Consider the following 25147-nt stretch of genomic DNA (forward strand, 5'->3'; position numbering starts at 1 on the left):
CCTCAGACATTACACTTAACCAAATGAAATGTCATTTGAACTAGTTCTCACTAATGATCCTATTTCTGACAACACACACACACACACACACACACACACACACACACACACCAGATATAGGACAGGACCTTGGCTTACATCAATAACTTCAGGATCTATGCACACCTGAGAAAAACAGGTCTGCCTATCTTATTAAATACTGAGGCCAAGTCTAAAAGCTGTATTCATCAACTGTAGAACACTATCTCTTTCTGTAAGAGCACTTATCACAATTACTCATAGAATGTGTCATTAGGTACCCTAATCACACATTCCCTGATCCAAGAAAGTTGGTGGATACCCTGTCAGCAAACTCACAGGTTTAGGAAATGATTCAGGATATCCAAGTTGTACCCTTGGAACTTTTCTAGACAATCCTATACAAATTCTATTTCTCTTTCACTTTAACTAAGTTCTCTTACAAAGCTTACAGATGTTTGCTCCTTATGCAGGAGTCTGATGTAACAGAAGGATGATGGCAGTTGCCTTATCTATAGGGCCCTGGTATGTGGTCCAGGCAGCTGTCTGATTATATTTCACCGTACTAAACAAAATTCATGTTAATCATCATGGTACATTCTTAATGTTCTCCACGAGGCTGTAATAGAGGAGACCCAATTGATGATCTTGAATTTATGCTGGCCAATGAAAAATATCTGAAGTTCTTCCACCAAACCAATGCCACAATTTAGAATGGACACTGATGACAACAATCAACCAATTTGCCTATAGCACCTATGACAAAGATGATTTTCTTCCCTGTTCTCCAATAAGGGCAACTCTGCCAAACTATTTCCTTAACTACACTCTTAGTGGGGTTATGGTAGTCCCAATAGTCTCAAGTTTATATATTACAGTGCTAGGTCACTCGTGTAACACAGTCCATGAATACATATTGTCATCATATGGTTGTATTATGTAACATGAATTGCTAAATGGTCTTATTAATAAAAAAAAAAAAACTTGGAGCCAGATATTGGGGTGAAAACTGAGATATCAGAGGAATGGAACAAGCCAAACCACAAGTTCTTACTGCTAGGAAATCCTGAGCATTAGAGAGAGCTACTTACTGTATACTCAAGCCTATATACTCTGAGCCCTGCCATCTTACTTCCTCTCTCTGCCCAGATACATCCCTTCCTCTTTCCGCCCAGCTCTGTGACTTCCTGTCTGTCTGTACAGACCTCCAGACCTCTATGGTTAACTAGTGCTGGGATTAAAGGCATGTGCCACTATGTCTGGCTCTGTTCCCAGTGTGGTCTTGAACTCACAGAGCTCCAGATGAATCTTTGCCTCCTGAATGCTAGGATTAAAGGTGTGTGCTACCACTGCCTGACCTCTATGTTTAATATAGTGGCTGGCTTTTTCCTCTGATCCCCAGGCAAGCTTTATTTGATAGAGCATAAGTAAAATATCACCACAGTATTATGGTCTGCACTTTTACCATCTGTTAAGTTTTACCATGGCCCCTTAGATGGACCTTCCTCTGAGGCTCTTTAACTGCTGCCTTTTCTACACCTCCCCTTCTGTAAGCTTGAAGCACTGAAAAGAGACCTGCATCCCGAGTCCCTAAAAGAAGTTTGGGTGACCTCAGAAAAGGTGGCTAATAGGCCATCCATCTCATCCCTCTTCCTGCCACTCTGGGCATTCTTTTTCAGGACTCAGAACTAAAACAGATGGACTGCAGGCATCTTTGCATCAATAACAACTCTGTCTCACAAGCTCTTGGGAAACCTTAGAGAAACCCCAGATCAACTTAACAGCCTTCAGTACCAACTCAATTCTTTAGCTACTGCAATATTCCGAAGTGAAAGAACACTAGACAGCCTGACTCCTGCTAAGGGTGGTACTTATGCCCTCTTCCAGGAGCAATGCTGCTCTCATACCAACTAATCCTATCTGGTTCAAGACTGGGCTCAAAGCTGCAGAGACCAGACAAAAATTCAATGACAAACCTCCTATGAATGGCCTTTGGTTCCCTCCCACTTTGCCTCCCCCCTCGAGCACCTGATCCTTATTATCCGCATACTTAGGGTTTTGCCCTATCTTTTAACTGTTTTACTTACTGGAACCACCACCCTTAAAATAACCAGACTCCCCCAACACATGAACAGGAGTATTCCACATGAGCCTCCTTGTGGTTCACTCCCTACAACAGCTCTATTCCTTCCTGATATATTGCAAGATGACCTTTTGGTTGCAGTGGAGGATCTCTGGCTACAAGGAGTCTTCAACACCCAGATACAGTTCTTTACATTGGTCCTGTTTTCTCCCAGTCCTTCCCTTCGGTGCTCTGTATCCCCATGTCACTTCTGCTGGCTTACATGGGTGCAGCACTCCTGGCAGTGGGAGTACTCGCTGTCATCGGAATGACTTGACTTGGAAGGAACACTTCTCCCAGGAGCACTCCGTGACCTCCCTCGTACTCCGGTTCTTGGCTTCATGCACGGCCACCCTTACTTTATTTCTGTCAGGGTGCTGCTTTATCTCTAACTCACAGTGAAATATTCTTTTCACTGGTCACAAACCCCATCACGGTCATTCCATGAATTCTACTCTTACCTACCCCCTTAGCCTCCATTCAAGAGAGCTGGGCAATCGTCTTAAACAGAACTCATCAGCTCTTAAAGGAGGCCAGTTCCACTTTCTCATCTACCTGCTGGGCCTGATTGTCTACTAAGGGCCAGCATTCCTTGCCCGTCTCACCCCCCATCACCGTGAATCCATAGCCCTCTCATGCTACATCCTTACACAATGACCCACCCAGGTCCTATATCCATAACAGACCCCCCAAGACGGCTTCACTTTTCCCAGGCTCTTACTATTTCTACAGTCCTAAGTGGTGAACTATTGCTCTCTTCCAACTTAACGACTCTATTAGCATCCTTCCCATTCTGACCCTACTCACCCCTGCCAAATGCTCTCAGCCCTTCAAGACACAATACAAATCCTTCCCTTGTGCTTTCTATGGACACCACCCCCTCTCACCAGGTCCTCTCTGTCTCTCTCACCCCTAATCTTCTTGCTCTACCTTCACCTTCCTGGGTAATGTCGGCTTCACTCTGTCACGAAATCATCCATTTCAGTTTTCTAACTTCTTAGATGTTTCTCTAGGAGTGGATGATGGCATTAACATGATTCAATGCAGCTGATGAGTTAAAGTCCTTCTCCTGCAATATGAAGTCAACCCAACCTACCCCCTTAGATGCTGGGGACACAGCCTATCTGCCCCTCATTGTAGTCCCCCTTCTGTAGGAAGTGGTTAATGAGAGGATAAATTGCCCCCTCTTTTTTATCTGTTCTCAGATTTGGAATGAAGGGTTAATTACTTACCCACTTGCTGGTATCAACCCCTTCCAGACTGCAGGGGAACTGACCTGCAGATGAACTCCTCTATCCCCAAAGTTCCCGCTCCTCTATCCTACAGTATCCATGACGCCCCACCAAGTGCACATAGTCTCACTTCTCACTGCACTTAGCTGCTCTGGAATTCTTGCTTCTCATCTGCCTAGAGGTGTCCATCAGGTTCAGGAGTGTGAGAATCATTTGTTTTCCCAGGGCTCCATCATTGTCTTTCTATCCTGACTCTGTCTATAGCATAGGATTTTAGGCGGGGGGTGGTGGTGGTGGTGGTGGTGGTGGTGGTGGTGGTGGTGGTGTTAAAGCGGCAATCAGTACCCTATTTTAAAGTAACAAGGCAAGAAACAAGAAATGCTGAATGAGTCTGAATGAGTCATTGCCAATGTAGGTGCTCACAATGAAACTAAGAACAGACTGGAATTGGTGGAGATCATAAAATGAGAATTGGCTTATTTAATCATTTGATGTGTTTTTTATGTTTTTATTACATATTTTATAAATCCCTTAGTTGATCAGGTTTTACATTAATAAGCACGCACTGGTAAGGTCACAGGCCACTATCATGAACTGAACAGTTTTCAAGTCTGAGGAGGTCAAGTTTCACCTTGAGGCTTCAAGTATGCTGAAGTTCCTCAAAATTATTTAGAGCAAACAGGACTATGCAGTATATGGGAAACCAGAATAATGTGAAATCAAAAAAATTGTTGAAATCAAACAAAAATGAATAATTTTCAACATTTTGAAAACTGATACATCAGCACTGTTGTGTCTAAACCCATCCAGCTAGCACTCAGCATTTAACTCAGGAGAAAAGCATTTTCCTAGATTTTGGGAAGCACATTAGAAGTCTCAGTTAACCTTAGTGTTATTTCAGTCACCTCCGTCTCTCTGGCTTCTAGAACATCATGATGAACTGCAGATATAGAGGGATTAGTTCAGGGAAGTAATGTGATTTGGGGATTAAGTTACTATATTGGTCATGTAGCCACATATGGCAGGTTTGACAATCAAGAAAACACCTGGTATCACATATAAATATGATCACATTCATTACTTCAGACACTGAAATGGACTAGAGAAACTTATTTAAAATGTGGAACAAGAAACTGGGCAAAGAAATCAGAAACACTGTTTTGTTGTTGTTGTTGTTGTTGTTGTTGTTGTTGTTGTTGTTTTAAAGAATCTGGGAAAACTAAGACTTGGTCCAAACTTGAGGCTCATTCATTCATTCAAGGAAAAACAAAACAAAACAGTGACTCTCACTGCACAGCCCTACCACACAAGCTCATCCTTCTCAGCTCAGTAGCACAGAAAAGTCAGCCATGCAATCAGAACAGTAGGAAAAAACCCCAAGTCTAAAAGCCACTGACAGAACAGACACTGGCTCCTGAGAAGATGTCACTGACAAAGAATTAGCATCAACTAATTCTAGGAGCTCTCCACAAAGGCTTGTTCAACACTTGTTGGACTCGTCTTCCTTTGACCTAATTCGAAGCGTGGGAGCTGGGAAAAGACTTCTCTCCAGGACATTTACTGAAAACAGTCAGTAGAGGCACAAAGGGAGTGTGTGCTTGGGGGGGGGGGGGGGAGACCAAACCAGCAGCTGGGATGTAAAATAAATAAATAAGTAAGTAAATAAATAAACAAATAAATGTATTAAAAAGAAAGGTCAGCTGTGACCGTTGGCACCTGGACTTCTGCCAAAGGTGAAAAGCACGGCTGACATAGAAACCAAGGGGGAAGATCTGGGATATGAGACGGCGGCGTTAGAGCAGGCTTCTCAACTGTTGTTTGGGGTCAAGACTCCTTTGAGGGGTCAAATGGTCCTTCCACAGGAGTCGCCAAAGACCATCTGCATATCAGATACCTCCATTATGATTCACAACAGTAACAAAATTACAGTTATGAAGTAGCAGCAAATTAATTTTATGGTTGGGGGTGGCTGGCGGTGTCACCACAACATGAGGAACTGTATGACAGGGTGGTGACATTAGGAAGATTGAGAACCACTGTTCTAGAGGGATTTTTTTTAAGTTTCAAAATTTGTGAGTTTTACTATGCGTCCTCATGTGCGTCTATGTGTTTGTGTGCACATGTGAGTGCTGGTGCCCTAGAGCTGGAGTAGAAAGCAGTTGTGAGCTGCATGATGTGGGTGCTGGGAACTGAACTTAGATCCTCTGCAAAAACAGAGTATGCTCTGAACTACCCAGTTATCTCTGTAGCCTCAGAAGGTTCTAAAAAGCTCAAGCAAGAGCAGACCAAGAAGCAGCCTAGCAGTAAAGCTCTGTGATCCCCCCTGTAGGCATCACATGCACCTCCTGCTGAGCCAGCCAGGATGCTGAAGAGGAAAGGCAGGGAAGGAGGGGCCTGAATAGGCCAAAGTGGAGGCAAGCCATGGGAAAGGATTAGACAGAACAATACAGGCAAAAGGGAGGAGGGGAGCAAAGGGTAAGTAAGCTGATGCAGCTGAACTACAGACCTGCTTGCAGAAGACAGAGAGATGGAGAACCTGAGTCCAGCCTCGGACGCAGAAGAGAAAGAAGACACACAGGACCAACCATGCATGGAGTCTGTCAGTGGTCCCTGTCTCCCTTCTAATATCCAGAGGAACATTTTTCTTTTTTTCTTTTTTATCAACTATTCAGTAAGTGAGAGTTCTTCAGTAACTCTAGAAACATTTCTTTTAAGTGTAAATTATAATTTTAAAATGGTGAAATCAATCACTGGTTGTTTATTTTGTGATACAACTAGAAAACAGGAGATACTGAATTAGGAAAGGCTGTGGCTGTCTAGGGGGTCAGTGTAACAACCTATAGAGTGTACTAGTTTTATATCCTACCATATAGAGTATACTTAACTGCGGTTTGGAGTCTCAGGTGTGCATTGCTGTCTGGAATATTTTCAATTACATCCAGCCTCGTGTTTCTAGTAGAACGGTTCCCTACAAATCCACTCCTTGGTTCTTGCCTTGTCAGGACTGTAATGTCTTTGGTCGTATGATAATGTGCTGTGAAAGATGGGAAATCTGAGCATGTGCTATATAGGGCATAAAACTTAGGAATCAGTGGAAAAGCACAAGGCTTTGATCCTGCTGAGTGAAGTCTTCTTAAGGAAAATCTGCTGCCAAGTTTGAGGCTAAACCATCACTGGGATAACTTCAAAATGCAACAATATGTGGCTCTTCGGGAGAGTTTTGGTACCTGAGCACAGTTGCATGACTTTAGAATTTTGGTACATGTGTTAAGAACGGTATATGAACTGAAACATCTGTGTACCAATGTTCAACCAATGAAATTTCAGAGAGCTCAAGCATGATGGCTTAGAAGACTTGCAATCCTAGCTCTTGGAAGGCTGAGGCAGGAGGATTGCCAAAATGCCAGGCAAGCCTAAGCAACAGAGACCAGAGAGAGAGAGAGAGAGACAGAGAAAGAGACAGAGGCAGAGACAGAGACAAACAGGGAGAACACAGACCCACCAACCTCCAAAGGGGGAAAAAAATATGCTATTATCAGGTCAAGAGGGGTATATGGGTATTTACATGTACAGGAAAATCCAGAAAGAGCTAATAGAAGTCTCTACTCAGAAAATAAGAGAAAGCTAAAGAAGTATTTTACACTGTTGGATCACGTAATGCATGTCCGGATGTAAACAAAACAAAACTATCTACTGATCAATAAGCCAGCAAAACCAAGATGTCCATAGCCCACACAAAGAATTCATGCTTTGTAGATCTAATTCATCAGTCACTAAATAAGTAACAACAAACTCTGGGATCACTTCCCCCACTCCTGTGTGTGTGTGTGTGTGTGTGTGTGTGTGTGTGTGTGTGTGTGTATTTGTGTGTGTTTGTGTGTTGTAAATGGAACTCAGATTTTTGTTGTTTTGTTTCAAGACAGGGTTTCTCTGTGTAACAGTCCTGGCTGTCTTGGAACTTGCTTTATAGGCCAGCCTGGCCTCAGACTCACAGGGATCCACCTGCCTCTGCCTTCCAAGTGCTGGGATTAAAAAGGTGTGCACCACCACCACCTGGCAGAACTCGGAGTTTTTACACGCTAGGCCATCCTTTACCACTGAGGACATCTCATGATACAGCCTCACTATACAGCACACATTGGACTTGAACTTATGATTCTTCTCTGTCAGTGTTTTGAGTGTGGGGATTACAGCTGTGTGCCACAATGCCTGGATGTCCACTGACATCTTAAAACTGTTTAACTTCCTTCAGCCTGTTTTCTATTGATAGTTTATAAATAAGAAAATATTAATGTTGAACTAATGACACCAATATCTCTCCAGGACATTTCATAAGAAAAAAAAAAATTCAGCTTTTTGGTCATATCATCAACTGTCACACCCAGGCTAAATATTTATGTGTGCACAGGCTATCTGATGCTGCTTTCATAGCCCATATAGTTTTAATATCCTTTCTTTGAAAGATTTAAGTAGAAAAGATTATTACTCCATCTTTGTCTAGGGCTAGAATCTTTCTTGGGCTGAGTTTAGCCTCTCTATAATTTCATAGGTCAGTCAGCACACTGTCTGTTCAGAGCACACATGAATGACCATTGCAAACACTGTGTCTGTCTTGCTATCACACACTGAAATTTTCATTCATCTCTGTGTGCCCGGAGAGATGCAGAGCCTAGTAAAGAACATGGGATGCAGAATAATGGAACTATTTTAATCAGCCAATGAATGAATGAATGAATGAACAATGTATGAGTGGATTACAATCCTATCTGTATCCTTCACTCTCAAAAGAAGTCAGCTTTAGTGGTATCCTGATGGAGAAGAGGTGCCATCATCCACTAAATACTGAGATATGCTCTCTATATACTCATATATATGAAATTTTTTTTAAAAAAAGTATAGAGAATGTTCACATGACAGCGATCAAGGGCCAGCAGTGCTATTCCCAGATATGGTGGTTGAAGGCAGGTGCTATTTCAGTCTGTGTGGTAAATCTGGGTTTTTCTTTACTGACTGCATAGTGCCCTGGTATTCCCTTCAGTCTCTACCTAAATGGAAATGAAGGTGATCAGGAACACTATGCTGACCGTATTCACTTACATAATACTATGCCAAAAGGAGGAAAATGAATCATTTTCTTTCTCTGAGTAGGAGCTAGTTGATTAGCGGTGGACAGGGGAGCAAAGCCTGGCTGCCGAAGCACAGCAGGTTAGGATTTGTATATAAAACAAGAAAACATTTCCCAAGACCTAAACAGGATGACACCAGCAGACATCCTCATATGAAGTGGGGAAAGCTTCCAAAGCCTCAGCCCTATGGAAAGAACTACATGCAGTGTGGGAATGCAGAGAGCAGGAGAAACCATCTTCCCTAGAGGACACCATTGGGTTCTGCAATACCACACCGTCAGCCCCAAACATATCTATATACAAGTAACAGTATACAGATGATTGTGAAGATTGTATTTAGATATTCAGGAACACACACACACACACACACACACACACACACACACACACACACCAAAAAAGAGGCCAGACATTACAAATTTGGGAGAGAGTAAGGGTGAAGGCATATGGTAGGTATTATTAGAGTGAGGAAACAGAAAGGGGAAGTGATTGATGTTAATTATATTTTAACTTCAAAAAAGAAAAGGAAAAATGTTTCCCATGGATGGCTTAATGGTTATGAGCTGCTCTTCCAGAGGATCCAGGTTCTGTTCCAAGCGCTCACATCAGGCAGCTCCCAACCACCTGTAGCCCCAGTTCCCAGGGATCTGACAGCCTTCTCTGGCCTCTGCAGGCACATGCACATACACATGCACAAAGACAAATGCTTAAATAGAAATTCAAAAGAAGTAAAATCTTAAAAGCTCTAAATAAATAGACCTAGTGACTTAAGGGCAAGGGCAAAACAAAACCAATTGTCTGCAGCACTACAGGGCATTGGGGATTAACCTAACTAGAGCAGCAAAGGAAGGAAGGAAGGACAGACACACAGACAAGCATAGAGAAGTCCTGGATGAGGTGGGTTGTGCTTGCTCTGATAGAGGACACCACCCACTGCAGCAGCATCCCAGAAGCTTCAGCACATTTGTTTCACACATCAGAGTTGAGGAGACAGGTTCATGGTATGAATTGAACAGCAGGCAAGTTTAGCTGATCTTGGTAGGAGATCTCTGCTATGGATATTGATCTGTATAAATAAAATGCTGATTGGCCAGTAGCCAGGCAAGAAGTATAGGCAGGACAAGGAGAGAGGAGAATTCTGGGAAGTGGAAGGCAAAGGCAGAGAGATATTGCAAGCCAAGCCGCCACCATGAGAAGTGAGAGGTAAGGTACTGGTAAGCCACGAGCCACGTGGCAACTTATAGACTAACAGAAATGGGTTAATTTAAGATATAAGAAGTAGATAGCAAGAAGCCTGCCACGGCCATACAGTTTGTAAGCAATATAAGCTTCTGTGTGTTTACATGGTTGGGTCTGAGCGTCTGGTGGGTGAGAGAGATTTGTCCTGACTGTGGGCCAGGCAGGAAAACTCTAACTACAGATCTCTGGAGGGAGCTATTTCAGGCTGCAGTCATCTTGGAGAAGGAAGCTGTGGTTAAAAATTTCTACATACATGGTCAACATTTGCACTGGGCCAAGAGGAAGGCATTGCCACCCCTCAAAAATACATATTCACTCAGGGCTGAATCTGTTCTCCACAGATGCCTTCATTTAATATGATAGGTCATCTAAAACAACCATTTAATTAAAGAAATAAGTAAAATAATATTAATTAAGGGAACAAATCGACTCAATGAATTTAAAGATTATAAATGTACGTGTGTATATGCTCTCTCACATACACATGCACTTGCACGTTCTCATTTAATCTTTGGCGATTATCTTTTGAAAGCAGTGTAAAGCAAAAACCGGTTACCACAGGAGGTCAGTAGTAAAGCCAACTGCTTCTTACCTCATAGACGTTGAATTGTGACTGTCCTCTAGAAAGTTCCCGATAGCTTGTTGTGAATTCCCCAATGAAATCATGACTGAAATTGAGAGAAGAAAAAAGTATATGGAATTAGCCTTGCTCAAATCTCATTCATATTTTGAAATATTTTATGTAGGAATTATTTATTGGTTATGAAAATGTTTAATATCTTTATGAACAACTTTATAATTCAGACAATCTCTCGAGAGACTGATATATAATTTCATTGTCCCTTAATCTAAAATTCATAATCAACAATCATATTTCACTGATATTCAAATATTTAACCTAGCCACCAAAATTAGTACTTGAAACAGGAATAATAGTTTTAATGCTATTCACATCTTAAGCAAATGACAATCCTGTGTTATCCAAATGATTAATTATTTAAATAAGTTTACAACATACTGCTGAGAAATTACTGACATTGGGTCCTCAGGCAACTGTAATTCGCCAAAGGAAGAACACGTACATTAGAGGAAATGGAGAGTGTGGTCAACTTGATGGAATTCAGAAACACCCGAAGACAGCCCTCTGAGCACACCTGAGGAGGATTATCTTGATTTTGTAGATTGCAGTGGGAAGACTCACCCACTGTGGGCCGAACCATTCCCTAGGCATGTCCTGGAGGTGTAAGTAGCAAGAGGGAGCTCTGCAGCATCATGCATTCACTGCTCAATACTTCTGACTGATGAGGTCATGTGACCAGCTACTTCCAACCCCTGTCACCTTGACTTCCCTGCCATGATGGGCTGTACCTTAAACTATGAGCTAAAATCAGCCCTTTCTCCCTTAAGTGGCTTCCATCAGAGTATTTTATCACAGTCATAGGAAAGGAATCTAAGACAGGAGCTAAAATACTATAATAAACACAAGTAGTTTTTGTTTTTGTGTCACAGAACTCCCAAGCTGTTGATTGGTCATAAATGGATGTCCCATAAACCCTATCTGAGTTTAATGTTTGGCTGGGAATCTCTTAAAAAGTGACAAACCTTCCCTGGTGACCAGTAATAAGCAATGTATAAACTGTGTTTAACCAACAAAAAATTTAATTTCGGAAGGTAAGATTTCTGAATAAAAAACAATTAACTACTATCAATTACATAACATTTTTATCACAGGAAAATGTTTTCTTTACAATCATTTGAGGAGTAACTCATTTTGATATCCAGCGTTCAAACCCCCTTATCTGAAAGGTCCTGCACAAACAACCCAATGTTTTCTATGGTGTCTCCTTTTTAGAGACTCCAATCTTCACTTCTGTAATGAACATTCAGATTTGGGTGTACAGACATGTAGATGTCAAAGGAGCGTGTTGAAATTAGTCGTATGTTATCATTATGATGCCAGATCCCTAGAACTCAGTCTTTGCAGTTACACTTGAAAAAGTACATGAGAGTGCTATATGGATAAATGCAACAAGTCTTTTGACCATGAGAACTGCAGTCTCATATTCACAGTGTCTTTTTCAAAAACCTTGCAATTCTCCTGAGTCCTCGTGATTCTGTTGAGACTCGGCCTATTCCTCATGCAACTTTCAGGGATCTCAAATAGTCACCATGGAGATGGAAACCCTGAAGCACCGCCAATGCTGTCATGATGATAAGTGTGATCCCACCTGTAATACTGAGCTCTCACTGAAGTGGTGAGTATACAGACCTAAGGCAAACTGTGTGGGTCTATCTGCGTTTGGTCAAGTGCTTAAAATTCAGTATTCAGATCTTGATTTCTGCCATTCAACACTTATCACACACTTGACAGAAGAAGCAATGTCTACTAGTCTCAAGCAAATGAAAGATGAAGCCTGAACCTAATTAGTCTTATTAATAAAAACCCGGAGTCAAACATTGGGGTAATAATCTGAAAGATCAGAGAAGCAGAGGAGAAGCCACCCGTGAATTCTTGCCTCTCTGGGTCCTCAGCCTGAAAGGGGCTGAGATCCTGTCTCTGCCTCACCTTATCACTTCCTATCTCAGTTTCCTGAGTGCTGGGATTAAAGGCTTGAGCTACCACCACCCGGCCTCTATGGTTGATTAGTTGGCTAGCTCTGCCCTCTGACCTCTAGACAAGCTTTATTTCTCAGAACACAAACACAATATCACACAACAGAAATTAGGTAGTTCAGACTCAAATTTAGGAGCCTCATTCTGACAGAGTGGAACATTTGGATCCAACCACAGGGTCCGGTTATCCAAGCACTCTCTGATACAACCATACTGAACTCACTGTAGAACTGCCTAACAAGGGCATCGCTAATACTTGGGTGTTTCGAGCTACACATATTTGTTACTCTTTACAAAACTGAGGAATGTACAACGGGAGTAACCCGTCTTTGCTCATCCCCAGTCTCTACCCATCAAAGCTGGGATTCCTGGGATTCCAGAAAAGCCTGGACTGAGACATAGACACTGACATCCGAAGTCTGGTCCTCATGATTGTACAAGCCCTTGTAACCGCTGAGCCATCTGCTCACCTCCTATGTCCATATCTTTAGTGTTCTCTACTTTTTTTTTCTGTCTACTATCACTGAACTCTATAAGATTAAAAGAAAATGAAACTTGCTTTAATAATTTATCTGTTCATTGCACTCAATATAATATTGAAAAAAACATTGCTATATATAGGAATATGGTGGAAGGTACTTGAAATTAATCATAAGCAACAATTTCTTTGTGGTTTTTTTTTGTAGTTCTGGATTTTTTTTATTATATTTGTGTTTTAATTTTACATATCAGCCATGGGTTCCAATGTCCTCCCCCCTCCCACCTGCACCTTCCCTCCAGCCCCCCCCCCCACCTTCCCTCCAGCCCCCACCCCATCTTCCCTCCAGCCCCCACCCCACCTTCCCTCCAGCCCCCACCCCCACCTTCCCTCCAGCCCCTCCCCTCCATTCTCATCTCCTCCAGGGCCTTTAACAATAATGTTTTCAATACATTCTATTCATTTAATTGTAACCAAATATTTTGTTCTCTGAATGCATTTTCCAAGTATAGTTTGGTGCCTTTTGTATGAGTTATAGCTCTCTGTTTGCTGATTGTTCACATTTTTATAGTACACAGGGAAAGTTTGAGGTCAATAAATTAAGAGATATTTCGAACAAATTGATGACCTACCACCACTATCAGTTTCACTGAAGAAACTAGTTTTGAGTCAAGTGAAGTGGAATCTACATATCACCATCATATCTATGTTCCATTTCCAGCAGAGAGTATGCATGCTGCACATGTGATTTATGTTTACACATGTCAATGAACACAGACATCACCTCCCTACATGTGCTTTACAATGTTCTCCTTGGAATCACATACTGACTTAGCTATTGTTTTCCAAGAAGCCTTTCCTGCTTCATACCCTCACACTTAGCTCTCAGAAACAAAAGAAAGGCTCCAGGAACCCAGTGTCACCCTTTCATTACATTCCCCAACACATAGTACACATGTGTGTTTATATGCTTCCCCTCTGAACCTGAATTAGTCTAGAAAATGAGAAGGTTAAAATCCCACCTCAGTAGTCCCATACATCTACATCAGTGCCCAGCACACAGTGGATACCATGAATGCCACAGGGTACTCTGACTGCATCTCTGTCAGTACCTGCCACACAGGAAGTACCATGAGTAGCTCAGGGTTCAGTGTTCAAATTACTGACACAGCTGATCTGTGATATTACTTTGCTAGATTTTTAGTGTTTTCTGCCTCATACCGATTATATTGAGTTCAGCATAACAGCAAAAGTGTCAATTATGTTAATTTTCAAAGCCCTATAATTTCAGCATATCTCTGACTGTTATTGCCCCACAGGTTATGTGCCTACTTGATCATCTGAAGTATTGCCTTCTGCTGGCAGTTCGGATGTTTTTCATGATCAGTTTCCTAATTGTCACTGAAGAACTTTGTACAGATATAACACCTGGCAGATACATCCCAAACCACCCCATTCATTTCTCTTCCATGCTGTGGTCCTGAGTCACTGTCAACAGCAGGATTCTTGTGTGTATGTGTATGTGTCTCTGTGTGTGTTTTCACCTAAATGTTAAAAACAACACCTATTTCTTATTTCCAAAATAAATTCGGATAATTAGATTCTTTCTATCAAAGATATTTATATTTTAAATACCTTAGTACATTGCATTCTGCTTTTTAAGCAATGTGGTTCAAAACACCGTGTTCATGTAGCCAAGAAAAATCATCTATAGAGACATATTAGGCTTATGAATTTAAAGTACTGTATAATACAGCATGACATTTTGAAGTTATATATACAAATGAAGCCTGCATCAATTCCAGGGTGCTTACTTTTGGAGTCCTTCTCTTTGGGGTATGTCACATTATGATGGCTTCAGGTGTGTGTGGAAGGGAATCTGCAGACATTCCCTTTAGAGTATAGCAAAGAGTGTTGGCTTCAGGTGTGTATGGAAGGGAATTTCAAATGAAGGCGTGTATGTGAATTTCATATAAAAAATAACATCTCTACATGTTGAATCCAGCACAAAAATTGTTACAACTTGTTGTTATAGTTTGAATATAAAATGCCCCCCTTCACACACACACACACACACACACACACACACACACACACACACACACACACTCATGTTTGCTTGTTTCCATACTGGTGATCCTATTTTGGGATGCTGTGGAACTTTTATGAGGAGAGCTAGGACCTGGCTGGCAGAGGTAAGTCACAATCCAGTCCCAGTTCCAGCAGCCTTGTAAGCTGGCCCTCTGTGATGTGAAGAACTGTGTTCCCACATCCTCTTGTGAGCAGGGAGCTGTCCCTTTGTGCCCTCCCTGACTAATGGATGGAAATTCCCTAAAAGCCTGAGCCCAAATAAATGCTTCCTTCCTTGTTTCTGTCTGGTATTTTGGTCACTAAGTCCTCTTTCCTAGGAGGGCAGCCTCTGTCTAACGGTCTTCTTCCTCCGTTTATATTTCCCATGGTTTTCTGTCCCACTTAATGTCTACCAGTGCCAGCAAGCACTGTGTAGACTTTGAAAACAACAAGGGCTTGAAAAGTGAGCAGCCACAGCGATGGCGGATGTTTCCCACTCAAGTAGGGAAGTAGACCCACAGCTGCATACAGTCCTCCTCTAGGATAAACCCATATTTATTGGATGGCAGTCATCTTTATTCCCAGGTGAATGACACCGAACAACCAGTTCCACAATGGCAAGTCACATGCGCGCTGGACTCCTGATTGGCAATGACTGTAGCCAAGAGGACCTGTCTTAGTAAGTTCAGACAATCATCTTCCCACATTGTTCCCCATGCTGCTGATTTTGGCTTTCTTAGAACTCATCAACTTGAACTCCTTTGAGTATTTAAGAATGTTTTTAGATAAGATAGCCCCCCTTTTCACTGACTGTGGTAATGTAAATAGGCTTCAGTGTTTGAATACTTGGTCTCCAATTGCTGGTGCTTTTGGGGGTACGTTTAGAAGGGGTGGTCTTGATGGAGGAAGTCTGTCACTGGGGGAAGGCTTTGATAGTTCAAAGCCCCATGGCATTTCCAGTGCTTTCTTTGCTTTATGCTTTAGACTCAAGATGTGAGCTCTCAGCTTGTTGCTCCAGTTGCTATGAACTCTCACCATCTGAAACCATAGGTCACACCACATAAACTGTTCTATAAGTTGACTGGGTCATGGTATTTTATCACAGCAATAGAAACACTGACTTTTTTTAAAGTTCTATTTAAAATCTGAATGCTTTTGTTTGTTTGATTGTTTTTTTGCAACTTTATGAAAGCCTGGGAGAGACTCTCTGAAACCTCCCAAAAATCCCATCTTGGCTTTTAAGCACTCCTAGGCTATATGCTGCTCTGTGCTGTAATCTGCTAAATAAGCCTGGTTAATTTTCTTGGAGATGCCAGAGAACTCCAATCTGTGTACTAGTCAAGCACTCTGTCATAGAGCCCCAACCTTAGCCCACAATGCAGTTCCTAGATTATAAGCATATTCTGACAGAAGTAAAATTTTCTTCATAAGCTATATTTTACCTAGTAATATATAACTACTATATATGCATACAGCATATATGTATATCATATATGTGCATATATAATATGTATGTGTATAAATAATGTATATGCATATATTTAGGATATAAGTAAACTTGGGTGAACATTAAGTGATTCTAGCATACCTCTTGTCTTTTCCTTCTGTGAATTACCTTTAATTCTTTGCCAATGGTCTCTATCTAAATTCAATAAATCAAGCAAAAACATCCCACATTAGAACTTCCTTGCTCAATAACAAGTGTATTTTATGTTTTAGGATCAAAAAATCTTTGATAAATAGACTTTATCTAGTCTATCATTTTTCTGATTGCTATTGACAAAATACCTAAAAGAAGAACAAGAGAAGCATTTGTTTTAGACTCCACACTTACATGGTTAGTCTACTAAGGCAAGGAAGACATGGCAGCAGTGGGCTATGGTGGGAGAATTTCCTCAGCTCACATTGCAGAGGAGTAGGAAGAAGAGGGCGGGCGCTGTCAACCCTGAACTTCCTCCTTTTCTCCATTTTATGCAGACTAAGTACCTCGTCCATAGATTCTGTCAGTGATGCCCTCCCAGACTTACAGAGATGGCATCCAGTCAAGGTGACGGTGACATAGACCTAGCGGTAACCTCCATTAGAAGGCAGAACAGAGAGGGTTTGTTTCACGTTTATTCCAGCTGGGACGCTGGATATTTATCTAGGATTACATGGATTAGAAAGTTATGGAGCTCATATCTGAACTTAAAATCTTGACCAATTTCAAGGACATTAAAATATTAATACTGTATGTTTCACCTACTTTTTTGCTATAATTTGAAAGTAATTGAATTCTAGATTTAAGCTTGAGCATTAATACACAGAAAGGTAAATTTCTGTGATTAGGAACATGGTTACAAAAGTTGAAAATATCAGCCAGAGGTAATTATTATTGTTATGAAGGGTAAAACAAAATGCTACTAGTAATTTTAGTATAAAATGTCAATTTTGATGTTAACCAAAGGACTAAAACCACGAAAGAAATAAAAAACAAACAAAGACAGCTATGGAGCCCTGGCTCCATAGTTTTTCTTTCTGTCTGTCACTAGTGTATAGCTATAAGAATTCAGTTCTAGGACATCAGTTCCTTTCTCTAATATTTGCAAATAACGTATTTGTTCAAGAAAATAAACATTTTTCCATCATAAAAAGATAAATATGATTCAACACAATCATTTTCACCTTAGCTCTGCCTTGTACATTTTATACACCAGAATAATTCTGAGCTACTGTGGAATACCAATTCACACATTTTTACTTTTTATTTTGTATGATCAAATTTGTATGACTTCATAAATTATATGTAATAATCTATATGAATGTTACATTATATTTCTAGTTTTATCTTTTTTGTCAAAATTCACTACCAGTATGCCATTAAAAGATAATAATATTGTTTGAGTTTATTTTTGTTTTCATAGTAATTAAATGTAGAATCAAGTAGTCCATAACTTTTAGAACCAACGTTTTTATTTTGATAAAAAATAAATAAAAGAGAAAGGAAGAAAATGTACCAAGCATAAAACACACTGTCATCAATCCCCATTCCAAACTGACACAACACAGCATTCCTATCCTGAAGTATGAAAGGAACTGGACCATTTAAACAAAGAATATGAAAAGAAATTAAAAACATACAAAACAAATATGCAGCAAAATTATAACACTATTAAGTCATCAAATCAATGAATTCTAGCTATAGAAGAATGATCCCAGGTCAGTGTCATAGACCAGATCCTCAATGGTATCATGGAAGAAAACTTCTTGTACTAAGAAAAACACACCCACAGAGATACAAGAAGCATAATGAATACCAAGTAAAAACAGAAAAATAATACCCAGTTGCATATTACAGTGAAAACATGCACTATTGAGAACAAAACAAAAAAAGAGAATAATAATGTAAGCTGCAAGAAAAGATATGCAAGCCATATACAAAGGATAGAATGCTATCAGAATAATAACTGATTTCTTGATCAAAACTTTAAAAGCCCGAAGAAACTGGGGTAAATTACTACAAGTTCTAGAAGACTATGGAGGCAAACCTGGACCATTGTACCCATCTAAACCACTTGCCATAGAAGGAGGAGGAATAAACTCTCTCTATGATATAAACAAGCTGAAAGAATTCATGTCCACTAAATCAGCCTTCCTGAGATTACTGGAGCAATAAATGGAAGAAGAGAGGAATGGGCACAGCCAAGAGAGAAGGAAAGAAAACAAGTCAAACTGTAAATCCCAAAACACAAAATAGGACTAAGAACACAAACAACAAAGATGTCAAAGGACAGTAACAATGACATCATTCTGTGCACACCTTTCCATGATGACTTTAAATATTAGTGGCCTCAAGTCACCCATCAAAAGACATGGGTTGCTTGAATAGTTTAAGAAAAAACAAAACCCATCATTTTATTGTCTAGAGGAAACTCCTATTATCTCCCAGGACAAGGACCCATCTTAAAGTGAAGGGGTGGAGAAAAGCATCCCAAGAAAGCAGACCAGTCAACAAGCAGGTGCACCATCATACTATCTGATTTTAAACCTATATTAATCATAAGAAGTAAAGGACACTCTGTTCCAATCAAGAGAACAGTTAACCAAGAAGATATTACAATCTGAAATGGATGTACACCAAAATCTCAAACACACAGTTTTATAAAAAGCATATTTCTGGACTTCAAGACACAGATGGATACAGCTCATAGTAGGCAACTTCAATTCCATCCTTTCTTCAATAGACAAATCATGAGGGCAAAATATACACAGAGAAACAACCAGATTAAATGACATCACATCTCCAATGAATCTAAACACAGGTATCTATAAAACATTCCACCCCAGCACCAGAGAATGCAGATTCTACTCGAAAGCCCACGGAAGACTCTCTAAAACAGACTACACACTGGGTACTAACAAATCTCAACAAGTACAGAAAAAAATGAAATGAAACAAAACTGGATGTCAGCGGCAAAAGAATCTCTAGAAATCACACAAATTCAGGGAGATTAAACAACGCACTACAACAAATAATGAATGGGTCCAAGAAGAAATCAAGAAAGAAATGCTTACAAAATTCCTGAATAGGGACATGACAGTCAAGTTAATCATGGCTGAAGCTTCTCCAGAGCTAAAACTCCAACCTGTTAAAGTTATTTGAGATAATTTCACACTTGAAAGTGAAGGGGAGAATGAGGAGATGCACAAACACCCGAGAGGGTTGAGCATTCATCAGGAAGGGGCTCAGCTGATACAGATGTTCCTTGCAGGTGTGAAATTGACACAACCATTAGGCGCAAGCATGCAGAGGCAGCTAACTTTGAAGACCTGTGTGAGCAGTGAGATAAAACAGTTCCCTGAACCCAGTGAGCTTGCAGTTAGCGTGGAAGACCCAGCAGAAGGAATTTACTCAGTGTGCTAAGAAACAGAGGATTGAGTGACTCTAGATGTCCCAGGAAAGCTTTCCTGTGGTTAATGACATTTCAGCTGGGCCGGAAAACCTATGCATGAGCTGAGCAAGCCTTTCCTGACGGGGAAGACACTAGGAAAGATGGCAGCGAGGCACAGCAAATCAGGGCACCATGCAGTTGAAAATGGCAAAGGAATCTGCTGACACATCTTAGCAGAACACCAGTGTGACATGTTTATGTACTTTTCTGAAAAAAACTTATTAAAATCTATGGACTCCAAAGTCTTTCAAGGTAGACAGACTGAAAAGCAAATTAAGTATAATTAAAACATTTTTGCATAAATATTAAAATCTTCAGTTAAGTCACTATGCCAGGTCAATGTAAGTACTCAATGGCAATTTATTCCAAGATTAATTGAACAGGTTTTTTTTATTGACTCATCTAAATATGTGAAGATGTTTGAGAGTTAAAAATTGATTAAGAATCTAATGTACTCCTAATTAAAATGACTCATCTTGAGCATGATAATTACAAATTAAAAGGTCAGGAGACAGGAAGTCACATGCTACATTTGAAAGAAAAAAAAAGACCTAAGGAGATAGATATAATTAAAAAATAGATATGCCTGAATAACATTCAGTTTATGAAATTCGATTTACCAACATTAAAAAAAAAAAAAAAAAAAAAAAGACCTCGAAGCTTGTGGCCTGCATACACAGGATAGTAGGATTAACTACAAGCAAATAATGGGCTAATTTTAGGGGAAGATTAGAGACAGTGAGTGAGGAAATTGAAAATAAATGAGGAAAACATGAAAGGCTTATAAAATGATCTCCTAAATGAGGTCTCACATCTCATGTTAAGCACAAGTAAATTCTTAAGCCCTGGGCTTAAGTTGACACAGAATCCCAGAACTGCAACCTTCAACAGACTTAATAAAACTCCCTAAAGGGAACAGACTAGAAGACCTGGCCTTTGCATAGCATTTCACAGATAAAGTTCGTACTTGTCATAAATACCATGATGTGACGTGAGGGCATTTGATAGAATGTGGTGGCCACAATGACACTCAACACCCCCTATTTAACAGTCTGAGGCTGGGATATGATGATTGGCAGATCGCTGGCTCGGTCTTTTCATCAAACCATCATGCTGCCGTAGCAACTACCTACTTAGTCACCTATGGCAATCAGTCCCACATTACAGCCCTGCGGAGTTTATGCAGAAGTATTCCATTAGTGGGCCCCAATTTTGAGTCAAACTAAATTCAGCCAAAGTAATTTCTAGAAAAGTGAGGCTTTTCAAGGACATCAATCACCACTGGTGGTTTTATGAGCCAGACAAGCCTGTTCTTAGCGTTTTAACTTTCACTTTTCAAAATGAAGTTTAAATATTCTTCCACATCCCTGAAAGACCTGACATTTAGGACATTGAAAGAAGCACTACATTGAGGTGATTTAACTTGTTGAAAATTGAGTACATCTGAACTGATTCCTCATGATTAGATGACATAATACTCTTGCCCTCTCAGGTCACTGGGTTTAAATAAAAATACTCAAGTACATACATTTCTCCTATTCTTTTCTGGTCCAGGACAGCAGATTCAATGTGAAGTAGTTAACTGTTAAACAGCAATACAATATTCTTTCATACACTTCATACCCACAAGGCATTCATTTCTCACAGAAGGAAATCCCAGGTCACAGGACTACTTGAAGTTCCCATTCTGGGAACATTATTATAACATCAGTCACCAGTAGATTCCTTAAAACATGTGATTGTAAGCAACCAATTGATCAAGCATCTTCCATGAAAGCTTTTAATTGAAGTATTCCTTCTAGACTATATGCACTAGGCTTGAATGGTTAAATGTCCACACAAACTATTACAGACAGAGAGTTCCCAGATTTCCTTGTTTGTACTGGGGATTAGACTCAGGGTCTTAAGACTAGGGTATTGCTCTATTTCTAAGCAAATCCCAAGCATATTATTTATTTTTACTTTTTATTCTGAGGCAGGATCTCTTTAATTGCCCAAAACTGGCTTTGAAAACAACTGTATAGCCCAGACAGGCATCTAACTTGGCATCTTCCTGTCTTAGCCTCCTTAGTAGTTGTGATTATAGAAATGGATGCCATGCCCAAGTGGTATAATGTTTCTTACAATTCACATCCTATAGATGACATCACAGCCAAAACAGTGCTGTGCAATGAGTCAGCCCCAGCATGTGGATCTGTAAGGCACTTGAAACACAATGAGTGCGAACTGAGCTGCACTGTAAGCATAATACCCATGTCAGACTTTAAAGAACCTGTTCAAAAGTGCACTTTTCCACCATGACCCTGAATCTCCTTGCTCCTATAATCCCTCCTCCTTCTCTTCAACTGAACTCCAGGAGCTTGGCCAAATACTTGGCTGTGGGTCTCTGCATCTTCTTCCACTAGTCACTGGATGTAGGTTCTGTGATGACAATTAGGGTCCGCAGCAATGTGAGTACAGTTGGGAGCTCATGGACTCTGAACTGACAGCTAGGGAGCCTGTATGGGACCCCACCAGGCCCTCTGAATGTGGGTGACAGTTGTGTGGCTTGATGTGTTTGTGGGTCCCCTGGCAATGAGACAAGGATGTATCCGAGGTATGTGAACTGGCTTTTTAGGGCCCATTCCCTATGGTGCAATGCCTTACTCAGCTGTGATGCAAGGGAGAGGGGTCCTGCCCCAACTTGGTATGCCAGTCTGTGTTGACTACCCAAGGGAGGCCTTACCCACTATGAGGAGGGGATGAAAGTGGAATAGGGGGGATGTGGTAGGGAGGAAAAGAAGGGAAGGGAGGGGGAACAGGGATTGGTACGTAAAATGAAAAAAAAATTCAAATAAATATAAATAAATAAAAGTACATAATTTTAGCCATTGTTATAGTAACTGTGTTAAAAGGTAGCATTTTATGTACCTAAGATTGAATCATTATTACATAGATGCTGCTGGTTTACACTTACTAGTGTTGCCAAAAGAAAATTCAAAATTATCCACGTGACTTGGTATGGTGGTTTGAATAGGTATGGCCCCCCTAGACTCATATGTGTAAATGCTTAGCCCATAGGAAGTGGTGCTATTAGGAGGTGTGCAGCCTTGTTGGAAGAGGTGTGTCACTGCGGGGGTGAGCTTTGAGGTCTTAGGTGCTCAAACTATGCCCAGTGTGGCATACAGCCTCCTCTGCTGCATGCTGATCAAGATGTAGAACTCCCAGCTAACTCTCCAGCACCATGTCTGCCTGCAAACCAGCATGCCCTGCTTGACAATAAAAGACTAAACCTCTGAGACTGTAAGCCACCCTCAGTTAAATGTTTCCTTTATGAGAGTTGCTGTGGTCATGGTGTCTTTTCATAGCAATAGAAACACAAACTGAGACCCTTGAATTATTTTCTTTGAACAATGCTAGTACAGAGTGTTCAAAGTAAAAGATGGTCCACTGGGCTGAGCAAGGTGACACAAACCTTTAATCTTAGTACTCAGGAGGCAGAGGGAAGTAGAGTTCTGTGAGTTCGAGGTCAGCGTGGTCTACATAGCAAGTTCCAGATCAGCCAGAACTATATAATGTCTCAAAAACAAGGAAAAACATCAACAACAAAACCTCTTATTACAATACTTTTGTTAAAAAGAAGCATCAAAATTTCTGGCACTGCAGGAAATACAAAATGAGAGAGGTACAGAAATTTCACACATCAAAGGTGGTAGAGAGGAACCTAACAGTGTGCTTTTGATCATTAATTGTACTACTGTGTTCTAAAGAGTGCATTTGGAAACTGTTGGATAAATAAACACACATGTAGTACCAATGTTATCACCCCACACAGAACACAGGCTATCGACTGGCATAATGGTCTGTATGGTGATTGTTATTAAGTTATAAAATTAATATCTGAGTTATATTATCTGTATTGTTTTCTGCTATAACCTAACATGCTTTTCAAATCTCATTAGATATTTAATTGAGAGTATTACTGAGAATATAATTAAGCCTTTTATAATTCATCCATAAATTGAATATTCAGTTAATATTTAAGCAGCTGCTTCTGGGTACATATATAATATAGAAATATGCATTAACATTTTATTTCAAAATGCTGATCTATATTTTAAATAAAGGTAAAGAAAGACACTTTGTCCTAGACCTGAAAGGGAATCCTCAAAAGATTGTAACATTTTTCACCAATATGTTCACATAATTCATTTCCAAGGAATATTTAAAATTTTCCCTAAAGATTTTTTCTTCTTCCAACCTCATCCCTTTTATTTCCAGTCTTCTTGGGATCAAATATTTTCTTTGATTCTAAATCTGATCTCTCAAAAGCCAGTAGTTACTGAGGATGTAGCTCAACAGTGCTCATCATGTGTAAGGGTCAGGTCTTACTGCCGCCATCATAAAAAGAATAGTGTGTTTTTTTAAATTATTTTTTAGATTGTGTGTGTGTGTGTGTGTGTGTGTGTGTGTGTGTGTGTGTGTGTGTGTGTGTGTGTGTGTGTGCGCGCGCGCGCGCACACGTGCGCGCGCACGCGCTTCCATTCCCTTGAGTAGCATGTCAAAAGGTTTATAAGATCCTTCACAGAACCTCTGAGCTGGAGCAATGGAAACCTCTCCTCTACAACTATGAAAAATAGATGCCTGTATGTTGAACACACTATCAAATCATCAAGGCCAATCATGAAGTTTTTACTGTAAATGAAGAAACACTTCATTGTAATCTCAAATTTGAAGAATATACATTTCTTTTAAAATCACATGTAAACCATCAGTAGCGTAATTTTTAAAGTCGAAAACCATGAAACTGGAGGAAACATCAGTCATTTCCACCCAATCTGCTTAGGTTTCATTGAGTCTCAGCAGCAGGGTCAACACAAACAACAAGCCTTACCTCCCATCTCGGTCCCAGTCATATACTTCTACTTTGATGGTTCTGCCAGGAGAAAAATATATACACGTGAAAATGGTTTAAATAAAATAATATAGTCCAATAATATAATATTAAAATAATATGATCTGATTTTATAAAATAAAATTCAGTCAGTTGTTCTTAGAGAGCATAGGCTTATACGTTTCACAAAGTAAATTGAAGTTGATTTAGCTAATTTCATTACTACAATTAAATTTACATCTTAAAGTCAGCTTCAGGAATCTATATTAATTCTTCAGTATGTGGAGAAAGTATGTGAACAATGTATCTCCTCTAGAAGATAGACCCACATCTCCCCTCTTGGAGACCAGTGTCTTGGCACATGTTTCTCAAATTCACACAGATTAGAGTCATCTGAAGATTTCATCACAATGTAGCTTATTAGACCACTGCTACAGAGCATCTG

General features: G+C 40.2%; 1 protein-coding gene across 1 annotated transcript in view; it reads right to left on the minus strand.

Moving 5' to 3' along the window:
• Cpne8 (copine 8) overlaps window positions 1-25147 on the minus strand; it is a 185674-nt gene that overhangs the window by 52470 nt on the left and 108057 nt on the right. Inside the window, exons 10-11 of the mRNA XM_036208782.1 lie at window positions 24703-24744; window positions 10330-10405 (exon numbers count right to left, since the gene is read on the minus strand). Coding sequence (XP_036064675.1) covers window positions 10330-10405; window positions 24703-24744 — 118 coding nt within the window. The remainder of the gene's footprint in view (window positions 1-10329; window positions 10406-24702; window positions 24745-25147) is intronic.

Source organism: Onychomys torridus, chromosome 16 (genome assembly GCF_903995425.1).
Source record: "Onychomys torridus chromosome 16, mOncTor1.1, whole genome shotgun sequence".
In the NCBI taxonomy this organism is placed as follows: domain Eukaryota; kingdom Metazoa; phylum Chordata; class Mammalia; order Rodentia; family Cricetidae; genus Onychomys; species Onychomys torridus.